Source organism: Schistocerca serialis, chromosome 1 (genome assembly GCF_023864345.2).
Source record: "Schistocerca serialis cubense isolate TAMUIC-IGC-003099 chromosome 1, iqSchSeri2.2, whole genome shotgun sequence".
Classification (NCBI taxonomy): Eukaryota; Metazoa; Arthropoda; class Insecta; order Orthoptera; family Acrididae; genus Schistocerca; species Schistocerca serialis.
Genome location: NC_064638.1, coordinates 69,807,058 through 69,826,947, shown reverse-complemented (window position 1 = coordinate 69,826,947; position 19,890 = coordinate 69,807,058). Strand labels below are relative to the sequence as shown.

Below are 19,890 nucleotides of genomic sequence, written 5' to 3'. Positions count from 1 at the left end.
CAATCTTTGAAACATTACCTGAACTTTGTATCTCTCAGCTGATTCTTTCTGCTTTTAATGTCCTGACTTCTTTGCAGTACTTATATTTGTACTGCTTGTAGAGTTGTGTATGTAACTCTGCGTTAGTCTGTGTAAGCTATACATGTTTCCCATTTTTTCTTTCAAATCTTTTGTTTTAAAATCTAATGGCAGAGGTTTTGATTGTAAAGACTGATTTTTCTGGATACTCAATTTTTGTAATGGCATGGCTCTATTTAAGTGCTCAGTCAGAATTTCTGTGAACATGTTCCATTTGTTGTTGACCCCAATGGGAATAATAACTGATTGGCATGATTCATAGCTTAAACTATGTCTTAGTGTAGCAGTGTAGTTTACAGATAGTATTCGCCTGTGCTCGTACATTTTGCTTGTTTTGAATTAGGTATTACATTTTAGCACAATTGTTTGGCCTAAATGATCTGAGAGGCGACCATTTATGACATCTGTTGAGATGATGTGGTCATAATTTGCGATAACATGATCAAATAAGGTACTGTGTGTGTTAGCAATTCTGCTGGGTACTAGTCCAAGAAGGTCCTTAGCCCCACAAGACAGGATACAGTCTGTAAAACATTGTTCCCTCATAGCACTTTTTTCTGGTGGTTATGAACTTACATTTTCTTGAGTAGATGGCAACACCATCACCCCTATTGCGCTCTACAGTAGAGCATAGCTAGGTTGTAGCCTTCTAATTTGCAGTATTGAATGTTGTCCACTGTTTTTTTGTGTTCTGTAACTATTACCACATGTGGTGATAGTCCTGTTATAAATGATTCAAAAGCATCTATTTTGTTTCCTAAACCCTGTACATTATAATGCAAAAGTGATAAGTTATTCTCACATGGACTCAAGACTGTTTGAGGTGTGTATGAAATACATACACTTGCATCTATTGTTGCACAGGTGGAAAGTTTTATTGTCCTAAAAAGTATTGTTTCGCTGACCTGACATTTTGTGGTTGATTCTCTCAAGTATTTGTTGTTTTTGTTCTTAAGAGCTGTGGCCTCTGATGCACAATACTGCACATTCAGTTTGCTGTTTAATACTGCTTTGATCCTTGTTATAACTAAGTCCTTCCCTAGTCTGTTGAGATGTAAGTCATGTAAGTCCTATGCAGGTTATGTCACAAATGTAACATTTTTGAATCTTGTGCATATATTTAGGATCTGTTTATTTGTGCTTCACACTTGTTTATTTACACACGACAAGATTGGCAAGTCATGTCGATGTGGAACAGAGATGATCACGTTTGAGCTTCTCAGCCCATGTAGCCTTCTTTGAGTGAGCTCACTAGGTCTTTCGTTTTGTTTCTTGCTACATCCTTTGTTCCCTCTAAGAACACAAAAAAGTCATTATTTGTTGTTGCAGTTTTCATGTCAGGGTTCATGGATGGCACTGCCTGAAATTTTGCACGTGGTTTCACTATGCTAGTTATCTTGTGACTGCTGCTAGACTGAAATTTGTCTGCTATGTTCTGTCCTTGACTATCTGCAAATAGGTTTATTTTACACATTTTCACTGGTTGATGATAACTGTTTTTAGGCCTGCTGGTAGTTTGGTGTTGTGTGGTGACACTTTGTTTTATAATCCATCTTGAGGGACACTTGATTTTGATTCACTGTTAGCGACTACACTCACAGTTGAAATAAATTTTTTTTTTTGAAAGCAACTCTGTCATTCTTTGTTTCTGAAGTCCTTTTTCTTCCCCTGGAGTTCAACACAGCTCGTAAAGATACCACAGTCTACAAAGCACTTCAAAAGGGTTTTGTGCACAAAGATTGTGTCCTTGGTACATTCACCATTTACATGATTTTTGCAGTTCTTGCATGCTGTTTTGGTAAGTGACTCTAGTCCTCTTTTCGCTAGCATGCGCGATACTTTGCAAAACTTGAGTATTCAGGTCACTTTTTCCAAGCTGAAAATTTGAAAAATCTGCTTCCAGAATGCTGATTATAAATTGTAAGCTCGACACATGTTCCTTTAACTTTTTGATTTCATCTTTACAGTTTGTACAAGCCTTCTTTTTAATGGCTTAATTAACTCTTTTTCCATGGAGAAACATGTCTAACTTATACGTTGGCTGCCCTGTTGTTACACTATCATCTCAAATAAGTACCCCATTCATACAGTTATAGTTGATGACGGTTTCAATCTACCTTGATAAGTTGACAAAGATACATGTTCAAAGCCAGTGGTAGACTTCATCAGAAATTGTAATAGATGTAGATGCAAGAGCTGTCCCATATATCCTTCCACTAACACCTACTCCAGTACTGTTGTAGACATCTCCTACCCCATCAAAGCCAGGGGCATCATTGAAAGTAACCATGTGACCTAACAGCTTAGCTGCAACCACAGTGTGGCATTCTCCCTGGGCTAAATCCCTAATGAGCTGCCTGTCCACAAGGATGGCCACTGCCAAACTGTGGCCAAGAGACAGCTGGACCATTCAATTGTCAAATGTGCCACGCAACATAGTGTGCTTGACTTGAGTGACTGCTTCACAGCCCTGCCATCTGAATTCTTCCCACTAATGCCGTCTTTTACAATCGTACAGGTGGGAAATCTCCCTGCAACATATCCTTCACTCCTGTAGCTCCTGTGACCCCATCCTTCGCTATTCACTGTCCTCCATCTCCCTCCATCCTCTTCCCTGCTCCCACTGCAGCCACATACACACTTCTATCTCCCCACTACACCTGCATAATCTTTTCCATTCCTCTGCTTTTCTTCTTTCCCTTTTTGCCCCCGCAGCACAGCCTCATACTGCTGCATCTAGCAGCTCACCATCCTGTCTTAATCACATCCCTGCACACTCCCAGAGGCAGGACTACAGCATATCCCCTTCCCCTAACCATATCTTGCTATCCCTCCCCCTCCTAATCTCATGGCTCTTCACTATCCCCACTACTCTCTCCAGTGGCGATCGCTGCTAACAGCAGTCACTTTCGGGCCTTATCACCCAGAGATGACAGTGGCTGCGTGCTTGCACGTGTGTGAGCGTGCACACAAGTGTGTGTGTGTGTGTGTGTGTGTGTGTGTGTGTGTGTGTGTGTGTGTGTGTGTGTTTGTCTACATTTCATGGACAACTTTGTCCGATAGCTGATAATCAACCTAGCTCATAAAAATAGTATGTAGTTTGTGACAGCATTCTAGCATATGCCACATTCAAGACAATTCAAGATATTGAATACCAATGGACAATGATTTAAATCAATGGGAGAAGTTGACAATTTATGCCGGATTGGGACTTGAACCCGGGTCTCCTGCTTACTAGGCTGATGCACTACACTACCTGGACACAGTGGTCATCCCACCTGCACCAACTACCTTTGCACACGTCCTGTCAGACCCAAATTATCAACTTATCTACACACTGTTGCATGTATTGTCACATTGTTTTTATGTATATCTGCCTGTTTGATTAACTAAATGGAGTTTTGATCAAATGTATATAAACATGTGTGTTATTGGCAAAACATTATGTTCCCAACAAAAGTAAGTACTTCAGCTGATTTGCCTCATCAAGTCCTTTAATCGGACACCATGATCATTACTTTATTGTTACAATTTCACACAATTTTTGTGTTACCTTTTTCTTCATCCTAATGAATCTCAATTAATTTACTCAGCACTGTCACTAATATGGTATGAAAGTGTTCTGCATGTTGCAATTTTTAAAATGAAGTATCATCTATCTGTGTTTCTTGTAAATATTCTGCAAAGCATCTTCTCTGTCATCAGTTTTTCATGATACAAGAGGATACTGTTTACCTTGGCTACCACAACTACAGTTTTCCAGAGATACCTCACAGAGCTCAGTCACAATATGCCACAATCTGCAAAGTACCTTAATGATATAATTGTCACCATAGTGGATCAGCAGGACCATTTAAACATCCTTCAGGCTGTTTAATTTTGTTGATCTCTCAATGGTCTGCTGATGTTAATACTATATTACATGATTATCCATATAGCCGAGATACTGAGTCGCAGATAGGTACAACAAAAATACTGTCACAATATAAGCGTTTGACCAAGACCACAGTCTCTGGCAGCTGAAGCCAGACCACGAGCAGCAGCAGCAGCAGTAGTGCATGATGGGAGAGGCAACTGGGTGGGGGTAAGGAGGAGGCTGGTGCAGGGAAGGGTGAGGGATAGCAGGGTAGGGTTGGGGGACTGTGAAGTGCTGCTGGGGTGCGTGCAGGGATGAGATGGAGAGAGGATAGGGCAACTAGGTGCAGTCGGCAGGTTAGACGGAGGGTGGAGGGGGGGGGGGGGGGATAGTGGAAAATGAGAGGAGTACTTTTCATTCAACCCTCTTACATAATTGATGCACAAATTGTTCACATAAGGAACTGCCAGTTTTATTACACTGCAAATAGCATGTACTGTTGTGTGATTTTTCTCAACAGTAGCTACTCTATACACTCCTTACTGCTATTTATTGCATGCATCCCTTGCTTTTCGTTTTAAGTTTGACAAATATTGCCATAGCTATTAAAAATTCACCATAACAAATTTTCAGGACTATCTGTATGGATGGCACTAGGAGCAATTATTTATACTTTTTGGTCCAGTTTTAAAATGCCATTTATTAAAAGTATTTTATTTAAATAATTATTTTCTGATTTTTAGGTGTGTGTGTGTGTGTGTGTGTGTGTGTGTGTGTGTGTGTGTGTGTGTGTATGTGTATGTATATGTATGTATGTCTGTCCAATTTTTCACTCTTCGTCAAACATTTTGATGAGATTACATCAGAGACTTTGGGTAAATTCTGAGTTTATTTCAGTGTTTCACCTGAGTCAATCAATATATTATTACTTCCTCCTGCATATATCTGATGAAAAAGCTGTGAAGATAAAAATTAAGGAGAATCGAGCCCATATGGAGGCTTCCAGCAATTGTTCTTACTGTGAAGCGTTTGAGAATAGAACAGGAAAAGGGGGAAGTAGCATTGGCACACAAAGTACCCTCTGCTACACACCAGACAAGAAAGTGAGTTAATATTGCTTTGTCATCCAGTTGTGAGCTATGTTGAAAGTTTCAAGTCACTAGGTTGTCAGGAAGTCACTTTAAAATCAACGGAAAAATTTGTACCAAACAGACAAGAAAGCAACCTAATGAAAACATGTTGAAAAGAGGTTAATATTATCAAAATTGTTTAGCAGTGGAAAGTTTCAGCATCCTTTATCACTGATTTTTTTTTTTTTTACTCTGCAGTGAGTAATAGCAAGTCTTTCAAGAATATAATTTTTATGCTTGTGTCTTGAACACAACATCTTTGATCAACTGTCAGATATAAAATCATATGACTTAATTCTCAGGAAATAAAATGGCCAAGTGAATCAGATGCTCCTCATCTGATCCAATACTGTGAAAAATATTTGTGTACTCATGTGTTGCTCCATTATGTTAAAAAAAAACAAACAGTCAGTCCTGATAGCAAATGCTGTTTATTTTTATGGTGTGGTAATTGGTTTTGGTCACACATAGACCAACTTCAAACCAGTAATTTCTTCATTCATGATGCACGGAGCTGTTGTGAGTGCAAGAAGCACCTGTCAAACAGATGACAACAGGTGCTTCTTGCATTTACAATGACTGTGCACTGTCTTAACGTATCAACAGTGGAGACAATACTGGCCTGAAGTCGGTCTATGTTTGACCAAAACTGGTCACCACACCATAAAAATGAACAGCATATGCAATCAGGACTGAAGGTTTTTTGTTACATTGTGATGAAAGATTGTTGAAGTTCTAATTATGAGTTCAAAAATTGCTACGTCAGTCTAATGCTACAGGTGTGGCTTATATTTTGGGTGGAGCTTTTGCAGTAATTGCGTCTGTAACATGTATAAACACTTTTTTTTTTAATTCTTAGTGCTATGTCACTTGCGCAACATCCCGAGTTTGAGTGAGGATACAGACTGACTATGTTACACTTCTTGTGAGCACCTTAATGCTCTTCATCTGCAAATGAAGGTTTAACACTTCACTTGATTTTTAAGATACTTACCTTATCGCTAAACTTGTCCGTCCACTGATGGTGTCTTCTTGTGCTGAAGATTGTTCATGATAACACGATTATGATCCCTATCAGAACTTGCTGTAAACACTCAGACTCCTCCAGGCATACATTTCACATTAGAATCACAACATTGCCAAGTTACTCTTAATCTACTATAGTTGCTAATCACATTACTTACGACAGAGACAATGTTGTCGTGTTGTGATTTAGCAGGTTCACAATAATGTATGTATCATTTGCAGACACATAGTACACTGAACCCAGGATTTGTCATAGTTCTTAGTGTATCTGCTATTCTTGCCCACTTGTTTTATTCTGTTTATTTCTATTGTAGATGTTTCTATACTGGACCAACCAGCCGTTTTGCCAGACCTCAGCATTTGCTTGCAAGTGGATGAATTTAGTGTGAAATGTGTCAGAGAAACAGTTCTTATGATGCGCAAATTTGAAGTTAAAGGCAATGTAAGTGGAACATTTAAATGTGTTAAGAGTTTCTCATTTTATAATCTAAAGAGCAAGATATTCATGTTCATTCACTCTGTTACAGATTGAAGAGAGTATTTTTAATGTGCATATGCTTCTGAATACATTGCATGCTGTGTATAATCATAGAGATCTTCATCGCTGGGTTGACCATAATTTTTTGGATACAGCCAATACAAAGGTAATAAGAATATTTGTTATTAAGGATCTTTCTTCAGAATGTACAGTTATATTATTTGTCCATTGCTATAAACATTGTGAATGCTCTCTCTTTTTTTCTATTTTTCAGACTATTAATGCTTCTCACAATAGTTACCTTAAACAATAAGTCAAACCTTAAGCATAAAATTCCATTTTGGTTATGGCTTTCTTTTTTGTCAAGCTCATTAATATTATAATTAGCAAATATAGTGCTGATAAATATTGCAAAGAAAGATTCATGAAAATATGTTTAGTAAATTAAGGAACATTGGCACAGGAAGTTGATTCCTAAGAAATAAGATTAACCAGTTTTTATAACATCATGTTTCTTTCGAACTATCATAGTAAAATTGATGCTGTTTCAAGTGTGAGTAAAACAGATTATTCTTAAGGGTGAGGTCTACAGTACAAGGAAGCTCTTCACTATCTATCCCACAGGATCTGATGGCACTTTTTATGTTGCATTTCTTCAATAACAGCAAGTTTCTATAACATTGTGTCTTTTGACGACTTACCTCACTGAAATGATTTTGATCAGTGTCTGTATATGTGTGGATGGATATGTGTGTTTGTGCGAGTGTATACCCGTCCTTTTTTCCCCCTAAGGTAAGTCTTTCCGCTCCCGGGATTGGAATGACTCCTTACCCTCTCCCTTAAAACCCACATCCTTTCGTCTTTCCCTCTCCTTCCCTCTTTCCTGATGAGGCAACAGTTTGTTGCGAAAGCTTGAATTTTGTGTGTATGTTTGTGTTTGTTTGTGTGTCTGTCGACCTGCCAGCACTTTCATTTGGTAAGTCACATCAAGATATATATATATATATATATATATATATATATATATATATATATATATATATATATATATATATATATGATGAAGGCTGAACTCAGTGTCTGGCCTCAGCAGCCAGAGACAGTGGTCATATGTATGTGAATTGTGCTTGCATGAATGTGTATATGTGTTCTCTACTTTAGAAGAAAGCTCTTTGGCCAAAAACTCATGTTTAGCAGTCTCCTTGTTGTGCCTATGTGTGACACAACATCCCTCTACAGCATGAGTAGCAGTCTATGCTTTTCATAATATTGTAATTATTCCATCCGGATTTTCCATTTTTTTATTTTGCCTTACGGCTTTTCTTCCATCCTGCAACCCATTGCTATTTCCCTTTGTTACTGTTCTCTAACACAGTGTCCATCCTTTTCGTTCTCCTCTTTCCTGTGTTTTACCTGTCACCTTACAAACTACACCACACACTCTGACTTACAATTCACATTGTATCAGTTGTCTCGTAAGTGCACAACACGTTGCTACATGATCACATTGATTGTTTGTGCGGCATCTCATGTTTCACATTACTACTGCCAATATAAAAAATTCTAAACTTTCAAACTGATCACTCTTCCTGTCTCTCTCTCTCATGTATTTTTGCATTATTTTCCATACTTTCTTGTGCCACACAAACTTGTTGACCTTGTCCTACCACCCCACCTCCCACCCCCACTCTTTATCCTCTCTCATTCCACATGCACACACTAACCTCACCTAATCCAGTCATAGTCATATCTGCTGTCCCTCTTCTACATACATAACCAGCTGCCAACCTGCATCCAACATTGTCTTTTAATTTATTTTTCTCCTTGATCTAATTATGTTTGCATGCCTGTTTCAGTTCAACAGCCTTTAACTAACCATCATTCCCTCATTCTGTGTGGATCCAACCACCTTTGTAAATATAAAGATGTAGCAGTACAGGAGTACAAGTATATCATTAAAACAGTTACTGTATTTATCTTAGAATGAAAATAATATGTGTTCATAAATATTCAAGTATAACGTTATGCTTTACAAAAGGGAGAAAAGAGTTCAACATGAATCAAATTTTCAAAAGATCTGATTTTTTAACCAAAAACTCCATAAAATTTATCTCTTAAGCAGTTACCATACCAACTACTGCTAAGGAGCTTATTATTGTAACTGCTACCATTTACACAAGCTTCAATGCTATAGTCACATTATTTGCTGCATTTAATTATTTCATGAACCACATTGAGTATCATTGTCCACAGAACTGTTTACAATGTCAAAAATCAGACTCATCATTACCAAATGTTTTTTTCTAGAACTTTTTATTTATTAATTTTATATGAAAAAATCTGTGTCACAAGTGTTTTGTTATTACTTCTCCAAATTTCACAACTTTGCTTCAGCCATCCACAAACTTGTAATTACACTATTGCGAAATATTAAATGTTTTGATTTTGAAAATAACACATTACATGTATCATTGTGTGACAAGATTCATAATTCTTTAATACAATATCAAATAATGAAAAATAACTGTAAAATATACTCACATAATAATATATACCACACGACACAGTCTGTCATGTGCTTTATTGGTCAGATGCACCGTATAATACAATACGTTTCTCAATCTGTTAGATGACAGTATGTCATAGGCATGGTTATAATATGGTATCTACATGAACACCTGCTACCACACAAAGACCTGAAGATGGTGTCATGTAATACTGAAACTGATTGCAAATAAAATAAGATCATTATATACTGCTGAAGGGGTCATCGCTACTACATGAAGATACAGTACTATTTTTCATTCCATAGTTCTCCATAAGATGGATGTACAAAGATTCAGAGGTCTCTTGAGTAAAATATTCCCCAGTTACAGGGTGGTTTTAATTAAACTTTCCCTACTTGAGAGGGTGCACCATGAAAAACAGGGGAATGTAAGTCTATGAAACTTTGTGAAAACATTTGTAATGACATGAGGAAGAGAGAATTAATAAACCTTTAAAAGGCCCACATTTTAATTTCCACATGAGAGAGCAACATTTGTTAATTGTGTACCATGTTTACATTCTAGGTTACAAATGTTGCTCAGTATGATGACCACCTGCATCCACAGTGGCCTGGAACTGTGCTAGAGATACCATTTCACAATTGTTTGCAGGACTTTCCATATGGTGAACCATGGAAAGTTCAGCTGTCATGATCCAGCTCATAAACTGCTTGAAGATTGCACATTGTGTCTGGCTTTCTCAGCCATGGTAACAGTAACTTCACCAATTTTTGGTGCAAGTTCCATTGACATCTCTCAGGAGCAAATTCCAAGTAACCAGTTAATTTGAACTTCTGAATGATGTTCTTCAACCCATTTGTGGAAAGAGGACCTTTCTGTATTGTTTGTCAATAATCGCAAAGAGCAGCAGCCCTATTGCGTGCTTCAGCCTTACGCCACCGTACCAGTACCGGCACATAATGGCAAGTCATGACACTAACACTGCTGATAATGATAATCCTGTAGTACAAAGTTTGAACATCATTCTTATAAAGTTGGGTACTCATATGGTAAATAGTCTTCCACCTACACTGTCTCATGTAGTGAAAGTGTAATTATAATAACTGTGTATGTTAAGCAAAATTCAGGTAAGAAATCTTACACTTAGCAGGCAACAGAATAACTGGCCAGTAAATGCATTCAGAAGACAAAATCCTGAATACTGCTGATACATCTTCACGTATATGTATGCATACACACTCTGTGCAAACCGCCTTACACTGCATGGTGTGGGGTACCTTGTACTACTAGTCATTTACTCTCCTGTTCCACTCACAAATAGGGCAAGGGAAAAGCAACTGTCTAAAAGCCTCTGTAAGAGCCCCAATTTCTCACATCATATTTTGCTTACACAAAATGTACACTGGTGGCAGTAGAATGGTTCTGCACCTGACCTCAAATGCCAGTTCTCTAAATTTTGCAATAGTGCCTCACAGAAAGCGCATCATCTACTTTCCAGGAATTCCATTTGAGTTAGTAATAGTTGTGTGCTTTCAACCCTACTGATAAAAGATCTAACAGCCCACCTCTAAATTTCTTAAATGTTTTCCTTTAATCCAAACTGGTGAGGATCCCACAAACTCAAACACTGTTCAAGAATGAATCACATTTGCATCCTGTATGCCATCTCATTTATACACTTTTCCAAAATTCCCGCAATAAAGTGAAGTCGAGCATTTGCCTTCACTACTACCAACCTGAGCGCTCGTTCTGTTTCATACTGCTCTGCAATATTACACCTAGATATGTAATCAAAGTGAATGTGTGAAGCTGCTGCCTATGAATACTGTATTCCTACTCATCTACATTAACGTAATTTTTCTACATTTAGAGCAAGCTGGCATTTATCATACTGATTAGAAATTTTGTCTAAGTCATTTGTATATTCCTACAGTCACTCAATGATGACACCTTCTAGTACGCCACAGCATCATCAGGAAACAGCTGTAAATTGCTGCTCAACCTCTCCGTCAGGTCATTTATGTATACAGATAATAAAAGCAGTCCTATCACACTTCCTTGGGGCATTCTTGATCATACCCTGTCTCTGATGAACATTCATCATTGAGGATCTCTCACTGGGTTCTACTGTGTAAAAAGTCTTCGACTGACTCATATATGTGGGAACCTAAACTCTATGTTTGGGCCTGCAACAACCATCTGCAGCAGGGCACCGTTTCAGTCTAGAAATGTGGAATCTGCCTGTTGCCCTCCATCCATGGTGTTTAGGATATGTTGTGAGAAAAGGGCAAGCCGAGTTTTGTGCAACCAATGTTTTCTAAATCCGTTTAATTAGTGGACAGAAGATTTTCTATCTTGGAAATTTATTATATTCGAACTCTGAATGTGTTCAAGAATTCTGCAGTAAACTGGCGTTAAGGTTGTTGATCTGTAATTATGCGGGTCAGCTCTTTTAACTTTCTTATATACAGGAGTCGCCTGCACTTTTTTTCCATTCGCTTGGGTCTTTTTGCTGGGGTCCAATGCTTCACTGAACTCTCTGTAACACGAAATTGGGATTCTATCGGGATCTGGTAACATAAGTGTATTCAACTCTTTCGCTTATTTCTCTGTGCCACAGATGCCAATTTCTATACCCTCCATGTGGGATCTGTATGACTGTCCAAAAATTTCAAAAAGTAGAAAAGAACAAGTAAAATTAGAAAAACTTTTCCTAGCTTTCAGAACTGTTTAGCTTTTCCCTCAGGGACTGACTCACAGGGCGCATTTCCTAACAGACTTAAATGTATTGCAGATAAGAAAACCAGCTCTAATGACAGAACCATCTAATTCACTCCAATCTTTTCAAAAATTTTGAATAGTTAGACGTCTTGTCCCATTTTACTTCCATGAAAAATTATCCACAGAGAGAACTATAGAGCCCCTCACAAATGAAGTCTTGGAAAAGATAAAAAAGAAAAATTATCCAGTTGGTATCTTCTGTGATCTTACCAAAGCAATTGATTATATTTACCACAAAATGCTACTTGTTAAATTAAAATGCTATGTCACTAACAGCACACCCTCTTGACTGAATCAGTTCTTATCTTCATAGCATAAAACAGTCATATTGACAGACTTTCTTTGCAGACATTCAACTAACTTCAGAATGGAATACAGGCCACCAGTAGTATGAAAAGAAAGATTGGTAACGACCTCACAGAGGAGGCATTGAATCACAGACAGCCAGAACAGGAAAACAGCTTTACATGTTGATATTTTGGCTAAAAAGCCTGTTTCTAAAGCAGACAAAGTGCACATGCTGATGTGTCCATGTGCGCTCATGAACACAGTCTCTGGCTACTGACATTAGACTGTGAGCAACTGTGCGTGATGAGAGTAGCAATCTGGGTGGTGGGGATAAAGAGGTGGCTGAAGAGGGGGGATGGGGGGGGGGGGTTCTGGTAGAGTAGGGATGGGGGAAATGTATAGTGGTGTTTGTGGAACCATACAGGACTTGTTAGGGACAGGTTAGGGCTGCTAGGTGCAGTCAGAAGGTTAGATAGGGGGATGGGGGGAAGCAGAAAAGCAGAGAAGCAGAGAACAAAAGAGACTGTGGGTGCATTTTGTAGTGTTGGAGCAGGAGCAGGGAGGCGGACAGTTGGGTGAAGGATGGCGACTAATGAAGGTTGACGCCAGGAGGTTACAAAAATGTTGGGTATACTGCAGGGAGAGTTCCCACCAGCACAATTCAGAAAAGCTGGTGTTGGTAGGTAGGATCGAGATACTACAGGCTGTGAAGCAGTCATTGAAGTGACGAATGTTGTGTTGGGCAGCATGCTCAGCAACTGAGCAGTCCTTGCCACAGTTTGTTGGTTGACATTCATGTGGATAGACACCTTTTTGGATTATCACCTGACTGCTTTTACAGGTTGCTCTGGCTTTGATGGGATAGGTAATGCTTGGGACTGTACTGGACTAGGTGGTGGTTGGAGGACATATGTGACAGGTCTTGTACCTATATAATATAGGCAAGGATATGAACCATGAGACAAGGGGTTGGGAGCAAGGACAGAGTAGGGATGGACGAGGATATTGTGTGGGAGGGATGGGAATGATAGTGGGTAGGATATTCCTCATTACAGGGCACGATGAGAGGTAGTCAAAATTGTGGTGGAGAATGTGTTTCAGTTGCTCTAGTCCTGGGTGTTACTGACTCATGAGAGGAGTCCTACTTTGTGTCCAGACAGTTTTGTTCTGTTTGGAGCACGTGGTTTAAAAGGATAATATTAGTTTTTTCTCAGTTTACTTTTAGGTTGTCTCTTTCAAAGTGAGCTCTTGCCTTTTCAATAAAGTATCTCTCTCTTCAAATAGGATGACCTAACTGTCTGCACAGCAGGCACCAGATGTATTGTCCACATACATAGTGATCAGTTGCTTATTATCAACAGAACTTGGGAAATTATTTACATAGTGTATGAATAGGACTGGACCTAAAATTGAGCCTTGAAAAACAACAAAATGTATATTTCTTACACTTGACGTTTTCCTTTCCAGTATTTCTCCAATAGGGTTTATAATCACCATGCAGTGCTGTCTACCCTTTAAATGTGTTTTTAGCAATTGGATGAGTTTTCTAGTGACACCACTGTTTGCAATTTTTGATAAGAGCATGTCATGATGTACTCTATCAAAAGCCGTTGAGAGGTCCAGAGACATGTACATGATGGACAAATTGTACTACTGCTGACAAGGTACTTCCAACTCTTTTGAAACTGTGCTTTGAATCATCTAATATTTCAGCATTTTTGTAATTTACCAGAATTTTTTAAATACTATTTTCTCTATCAGTTTGCTGAAAGTTGAGATTTGGGCAATGGTTCTATAGTTTAGAATATGCTTTATTTCCCCCTTTTTGTGTACTGGTTTAACTGCAGCCGGTTTCAACTTGTTATTGTTCTATACATGAGTGTACACTCCACTAACAGTCACTTGAATGTTTTATAAGTTCTCATCCAAAGCACCTTAGCAAAGTATTCTCTACATGATAAGTTTATTAATGTAAACTTCAACTTCCACTAATATTCTACTAAAAGTCACTTTGTTATGTTATATTCTGCGCACTTGCTTATTCATAAACATTATATGAGTTTTTGTATTGCTCCTCGCTCATCTAAAAAATCATACATAAACAGCACTAGTGCCACTTTCCATTGAAAGTCACTTCTCCACACTTTTCTTAGAACTCGCGAGTCCACAAACAAATACTATATGAAGTCCGATATTGTTCCTCGAATGGGGCACCAAATGTAAGAATACATCGGGAACATACCTGTCGCTAATGTTACCTCTCAGTAGCTGCGCTACAGGTCCTTGAGCTAAAAATGTTTGTGTTAGGATTGTATCTCTTAATGAATGAAAAAAGAAGTCCAGTTGTTCCTTTCATATGTTCACACATCACTTAGCATATTTATTTATGGGTTTTAATTATAATCCCTAAAGACTAGACTTGATTACAGATCAAAAATCTTTATACAGGTCTCCTTGCGCTCACGTTTGATGGACAACTTTAAATTGTATACCTCCAAAAGGATGAGAATCGTGAGGTAATTGGCACACAAAATAGTTTTCCCTATAGCAGATCAACAAATTGTCTACAAGGCACATGAAAAGATGATAATAGTTTCTAAAAGTACAGTGGCATGTTTACAGATGTTACTTGTTAAGTCTATCTCTGGTTCTGATAGTCAGTGCTCATATCCTCAAATGATCCAGAGGCTAGGACAAACAAGAACACAAAAGCACACAGTGTAGAGAATACTGAAATTCCAGAGTAAGATTCAGACTGACTGAGACTTAAACCCAAGAAAAACTAGAAGCCCAATGACAGTATTATGCATGTTTCATCCTTATATAGATGCATGCAAGAAAATTATGTGATTTTCGTTATTTGATTATTATTTCCCTGCATCAGATTATTCCTTTTTAAATAGACATAATAATTACCATCAGACTTTGTTTATCAAGTTACCAGTATGAGCAATAGCTATTAAAATATTCAGAACCAAGTTATGCTTACATTACAAGAATTCCTAGTTTTTATGTATGGCATCAATACTGATTATTAAAATCTGGGTATTTGTTACTGATGTTAATGGGGTCAGAAAATTTTGTCCATCAATAGTAGGTTAACACATTCCAGAAATTTATAGTGATTTGCTCACAATATGAGCTGAAAGTATGGGCTGGTTGAAATCTTAAATTAATTACTTATATCTCCCAAACTGATTAGGTTTGACCTAAAATAAAAATGGCTTTGAAATGAGGAAAAATTGCTCTATAGTTTAGAGAAAATCTACTTTTCTGAATCTATTTATTACCTCACTAGATTTTTTATGGATGTGTTCTAGATCGAAAACTTTGAAATACTATAACTTTTGAAATAAATCGTTTCCAGCAAAACTAGTTTTAAAAAACATTCAGAATGGTGAATCACATAATCTGAATAAATAGGTTTCATAGAGGAAACTAATTTGCATCTTGTAAATTCATGTAATGTATACTCAGATAACAGATTCTATCATAAATTTTTTTGGGAAGAATAGCAGCAAGAAAAGAAAAAAATCCTTGTACAGATCCTAACTATTGTAATCAGGAGTATAAAAGCAAAGTAGGATAGTGGGGGCCAAAGCTGTTTTGTCATACATTGCTGTCCCATGGATTTGTTCAAAGGTGAAGTAATTGCGGGTGAAGTTGGTTATGGTGACTAGAAAGAAGGTTATAGGTTTGGAATCAGTCAGGTGTTGGGAAACGTAGTGTTCAGTAGCAGTGAGGACATTAGGGATGTTAGTGTAGAGGGAGGTGGCATAAGAAGTGACAAGCAGGATGCCATGTGGTAAAGGAACAGGAACTTTGGAGTGTCTGGAGGAACCGGTTGGTATCTTTCTTGTGGGAGGGTAGGTTATTGGTGACATGCTATTGGTGTTGGTCTGTGGGAACAGAGCATATCTCAGTGGGAGTACAGTAACTGGCCATAATGGGGCATCCAGAATGGTTGGATTTATGGACTTTATGAAGCATGTAGAAGATAGGAACACAGGGAGTGGTAGGAGTGAGGGGAAAGGTAGACTCAGAGGAGAGGTTTTGAGATGGGCCTTATGATTTGAGCAGAGACTGGAGATCATGTTGCATTTTCCACCAGTCAATCCCTGCTGTTCAAAAAGACAGTGGTGGATCCTTTTCGGCAGGTAAGACTATAAGGTCAGGATCCATTTTTAGGTGGTTGATTGCGTTTCTTTTTGGAGATGCAATACTGACCTTACGCCTTATCTTAGAAGAAAGATTAAGGAAAGGCAAACCTACATTTCTAGCATTTGTAGACTTAGAGAAAGCTTTTGACAATGTTGACTGGAATACTCTCTTTCAAATTCTAAAGGTGGAAGGGGTAAAATACAGGGAGCGAAAGGCTATTTACAATTTGTACAGAAACCAGATGGCAGTTATAAGAGTCGAGGGGCAGGAAAGGGAAGCAGTGGTGGGGAAGGGAGTGAGACAGGGTTGTAGCCTCTCCCCAATATTATTCAATCTGTATATTGAGCAAGCAGTGAAGGAAACAAAAGAAAAATTCGGAGTAGGTATTAAAATCCATGGAGAAGAAATAAAAACTTTGAGGTTTGCCGAAGACATTGTAATTTTGTCAGAGACAGCAAAGGACTTGGAAGAGCAGCTGAACGGAATGGACAGTGTCTTGAAAAGATGATATAAGACATCTACAGAAGCAAAATGAGGATAATGTAATGTAGTCGAATTAAATCGGGTGATGCTGCGGGAATCAGATTAGGAAATGAGACACTTAAAGTAGTAAAGGAGTTTTGCTATTTGGGGAGCAAAATAACTGATGATGGTTGAAGTAGAGAGGATATAAAGTGTAGACTGGCAATGGCAAGGAAAATTTGTTAACATCGAGTATTGAGTTAAGTGTCAGGAAGTCGTTTCTGAAAGTATTTGTATGGAGTGTAGCCATGTATGGAAGTGAAACATGGACGATAAATAGTTTGGACAAGAAGAGAATAGAAGCTTTCGAAATGTGGTGCTACAGAAGAATGCTGAAGATTAGATGGGTAGATCACGTAACTAACGAGGAGGTATTGAATAGAATTGGGGAGAAGAGGAGTTTGTGGCACAGCTTGACAAGAAGAAGGGACTGGTTGGTAGGGCATGTTCTGAGGCATCAAGGGATTACAAATTTAGCATTGGAGGGCAGCATGGAGGGTAAAAAACCTAGAGGGAGACCAAGAGATAATTACACTAAGCAGATTCAGAAGGATTTAGGTTGCAGTAAGTACTAGGAGACGAAGAAGCTTGCACAGGATAGAGTAGCATGGAGAGCTGCATCAAACCAGTCTCAGGACTGAAGACCACAACAACAACAACAACAACAACAAGTTTAATTCCCATGTTGAGGGATTTGGGGAATTATGATGAGGCAATGTTTGAGTTTAAGGAATTGTGGAATGATAATGGGGTGATTAGGAGGGGGGGGGGGGGCGGAGGTCATCAGTGAGGGTGGAATCATGGTTGGATGGAAGAGTGAACCGAGTCAGGTAAGGTTCAACATTGGCTTTGGGTTGAGTCCGAGTGGTAGGGTTAGTGGTGAAAAGTACTTCCACTGTAGGGACTGGGAGAAGAAGAGAAGGTCTTTAACAAGTCCAGCATGATTGAATTGGGAAGTGAGGCAGAAGTTAATGTGTTTGGAAAGGATGATAGTTCTGTGGTACTAAGGGTTTTGGAGTAAATGTTCATGACACTGTTTGTGGTCTGTTTAGCTTCTGTATTTTGTATGCCCACAGGAGAGAATTTCTGAGGGTGAGGTAAATGTAGTAGGTCTGCAAGGCAGGTTCTGGTAGCTGTGAGTGGATGTGGGGTAGGTTTGGAGGCTCCCTTCCCCTCTCAGTCCTAGCCTCCTATTTTCTCCTACTATCCAGATTGTTTCTCACATCAGGCACAGTTGCTCACAGTTCAGCCTTAGTGGCTGGAGACATGGTTTTTTTGTGTGTGTGTGTGTGTGTGTGTGTGTGTGTGTGTGTGTGTGTGTGTGTGTGTGTGTGTGTGAGGGAGGGAGGGAGGGAGGGAGGGAGGGTGGGGGTAGGTGAGCATGTGTGTGTTGTGCTTGCATGAATGTGTTATCTGCTTCACAAAAAGGCCTATTGGCTGAAAGCTCAACATGTGTGGCATCTTTTTGTTGTATCTATCTTTGACTCAGTATCTCCTTATATGGTGAGTATCAGTCCTTTTTTTTTATAATATTGTCATTATCCATCCTATATTTTCCAGTGTTTCATGGATGATTATCAGTGACTTTAAATAAGAGTACAAAAATTGTTATCTTTGCTGATGACAGAAGCAAACCGCTCAAGAGTCTGTAATCAACCATACCAGACATAGCTTATTTGATAACAGCACCAGCCTTCAGCTGGTTCACAAAAAATTGTTCACATCTTAATCTTACAAAAATTCATATTACTCTGTTTAAAACAAGTGCAAAATACATCAAAATTACAGAAGTGGCATCAATACTCATACACTAAATGAAATACTCTGTGCAAAATTGCTTGGGATCCTGCTGAAAAACAAAATACAGTCGGCACAGATTTACTATTAGAATGTTTTACTCTGACTTTGACAGTAGTGATGATTTGCTTAGCATATTTTCATATCATTATCATGAAAAATTATCTTCTTTGGCACTATACATAAAGTAAATAAACTGTTTATTCAGCAGAAATCAGCAGTTAGAATGTTTCAAAAAGCAGATAGCTGCACATCTTGCAGAAGCCTGTTAGGGATATAGGAATTGTTAGACTCAATTCCCAGTACATTTAGTCCTTAATATTTTCTGTTACTGATTATAAAAATCACAGGGCACAGAGTAATTTTTATGTAGGCATTGCCTCATTGCTTGAGTTCAGGGTGGGATTATTATGGTGCACAAGTGTTAACAGATTCTCCTATTATTGAGGAAGCATTTCCAGCAATCAAATCTCATTAATATATGACACAATGGTAGTGTTTTTTAATCTGTTATTGAAAACAAACTATGTCAAATTCCCGTTAGAAATCAGAAATGGAGCGAATACAGATCCAGTGATTAGAGTTGCATATATTAGAAATCAAGGTGCTGTTGTTACGTCATTGCAATACTGGCTTCCTTCCAGTTTGTTGTAATTCTGCAAGAATGACAAGTCTGAGAACAATGGGACAGCACTCATTTTTATACTTGTTGACCCATTTGCTGTGTCATACGAATGTAAAGCTGTGAGGCACTATGGAAGTTGGGGCCATGACGTTGTTGTCGTAGTGTAGCACTGATTAACTGTCAGCATCGGATGGCCTCTAATAAAGCTGTGTTTGGTGAGTCTGTGGAGGGCATTGTAATAAAATTAAGTAATGCATTTTATACAATTTCAGATTTGCTTCATTTAGAGGAAGACACACAAAGTTCATCCAATGAAAGAAAGTGGTTGTATTTTACAGCAGTTTTCGAAACTTGTGTAGGGTGTTTCACAAATGATTTTACAAACTTTGGGGACAGTTTCCTTACACGAAAAGAAGAAAAAAGTTTACATGAATGTGCGTACAAAAAATCCTTCATTTTAGAGTTAATAATGAAAGTTTACAATTTAGGTGATTGGAGTTCAACACATAAATTAATAATAAATGCTCAGAATGTCCTCCTCATGCTTCTAAACAAACATGCACTCATCAAATCATGGGCTGTCACACCCTTTCAGTACTCCCTGATGGGTTTGAATGGTTTCCCAGGCTTCCATGACACGT

At 38.4% G+C, this 19,890-nt stretch overlaps 1 protein-coding gene across 1 annotated transcript in view; it reads left to right on the top strand.

Moving 5' to 3' along the window:
• The window catches only part of LOC126461608 (protein KIAA0100), a 320,706-nt gene that overhangs the window by 55,634 nt on the left and 245,182 nt on the right, over positions 1 to 19,890 (top strand). Inside the window, exons 7-8 of the mRNA XM_050096009.1 lie at positions 6,405 to 6,532; positions 6,618 to 6,734. Coding sequence (XP_049951966.1) covers positions 6,405 to 6,532; positions 6,618 to 6,734 — 245 coding nt within the window. The remainder of the gene's footprint in view (positions 1 to 6,404; positions 6,533 to 6,617; positions 6,735 to 19,890) is intronic.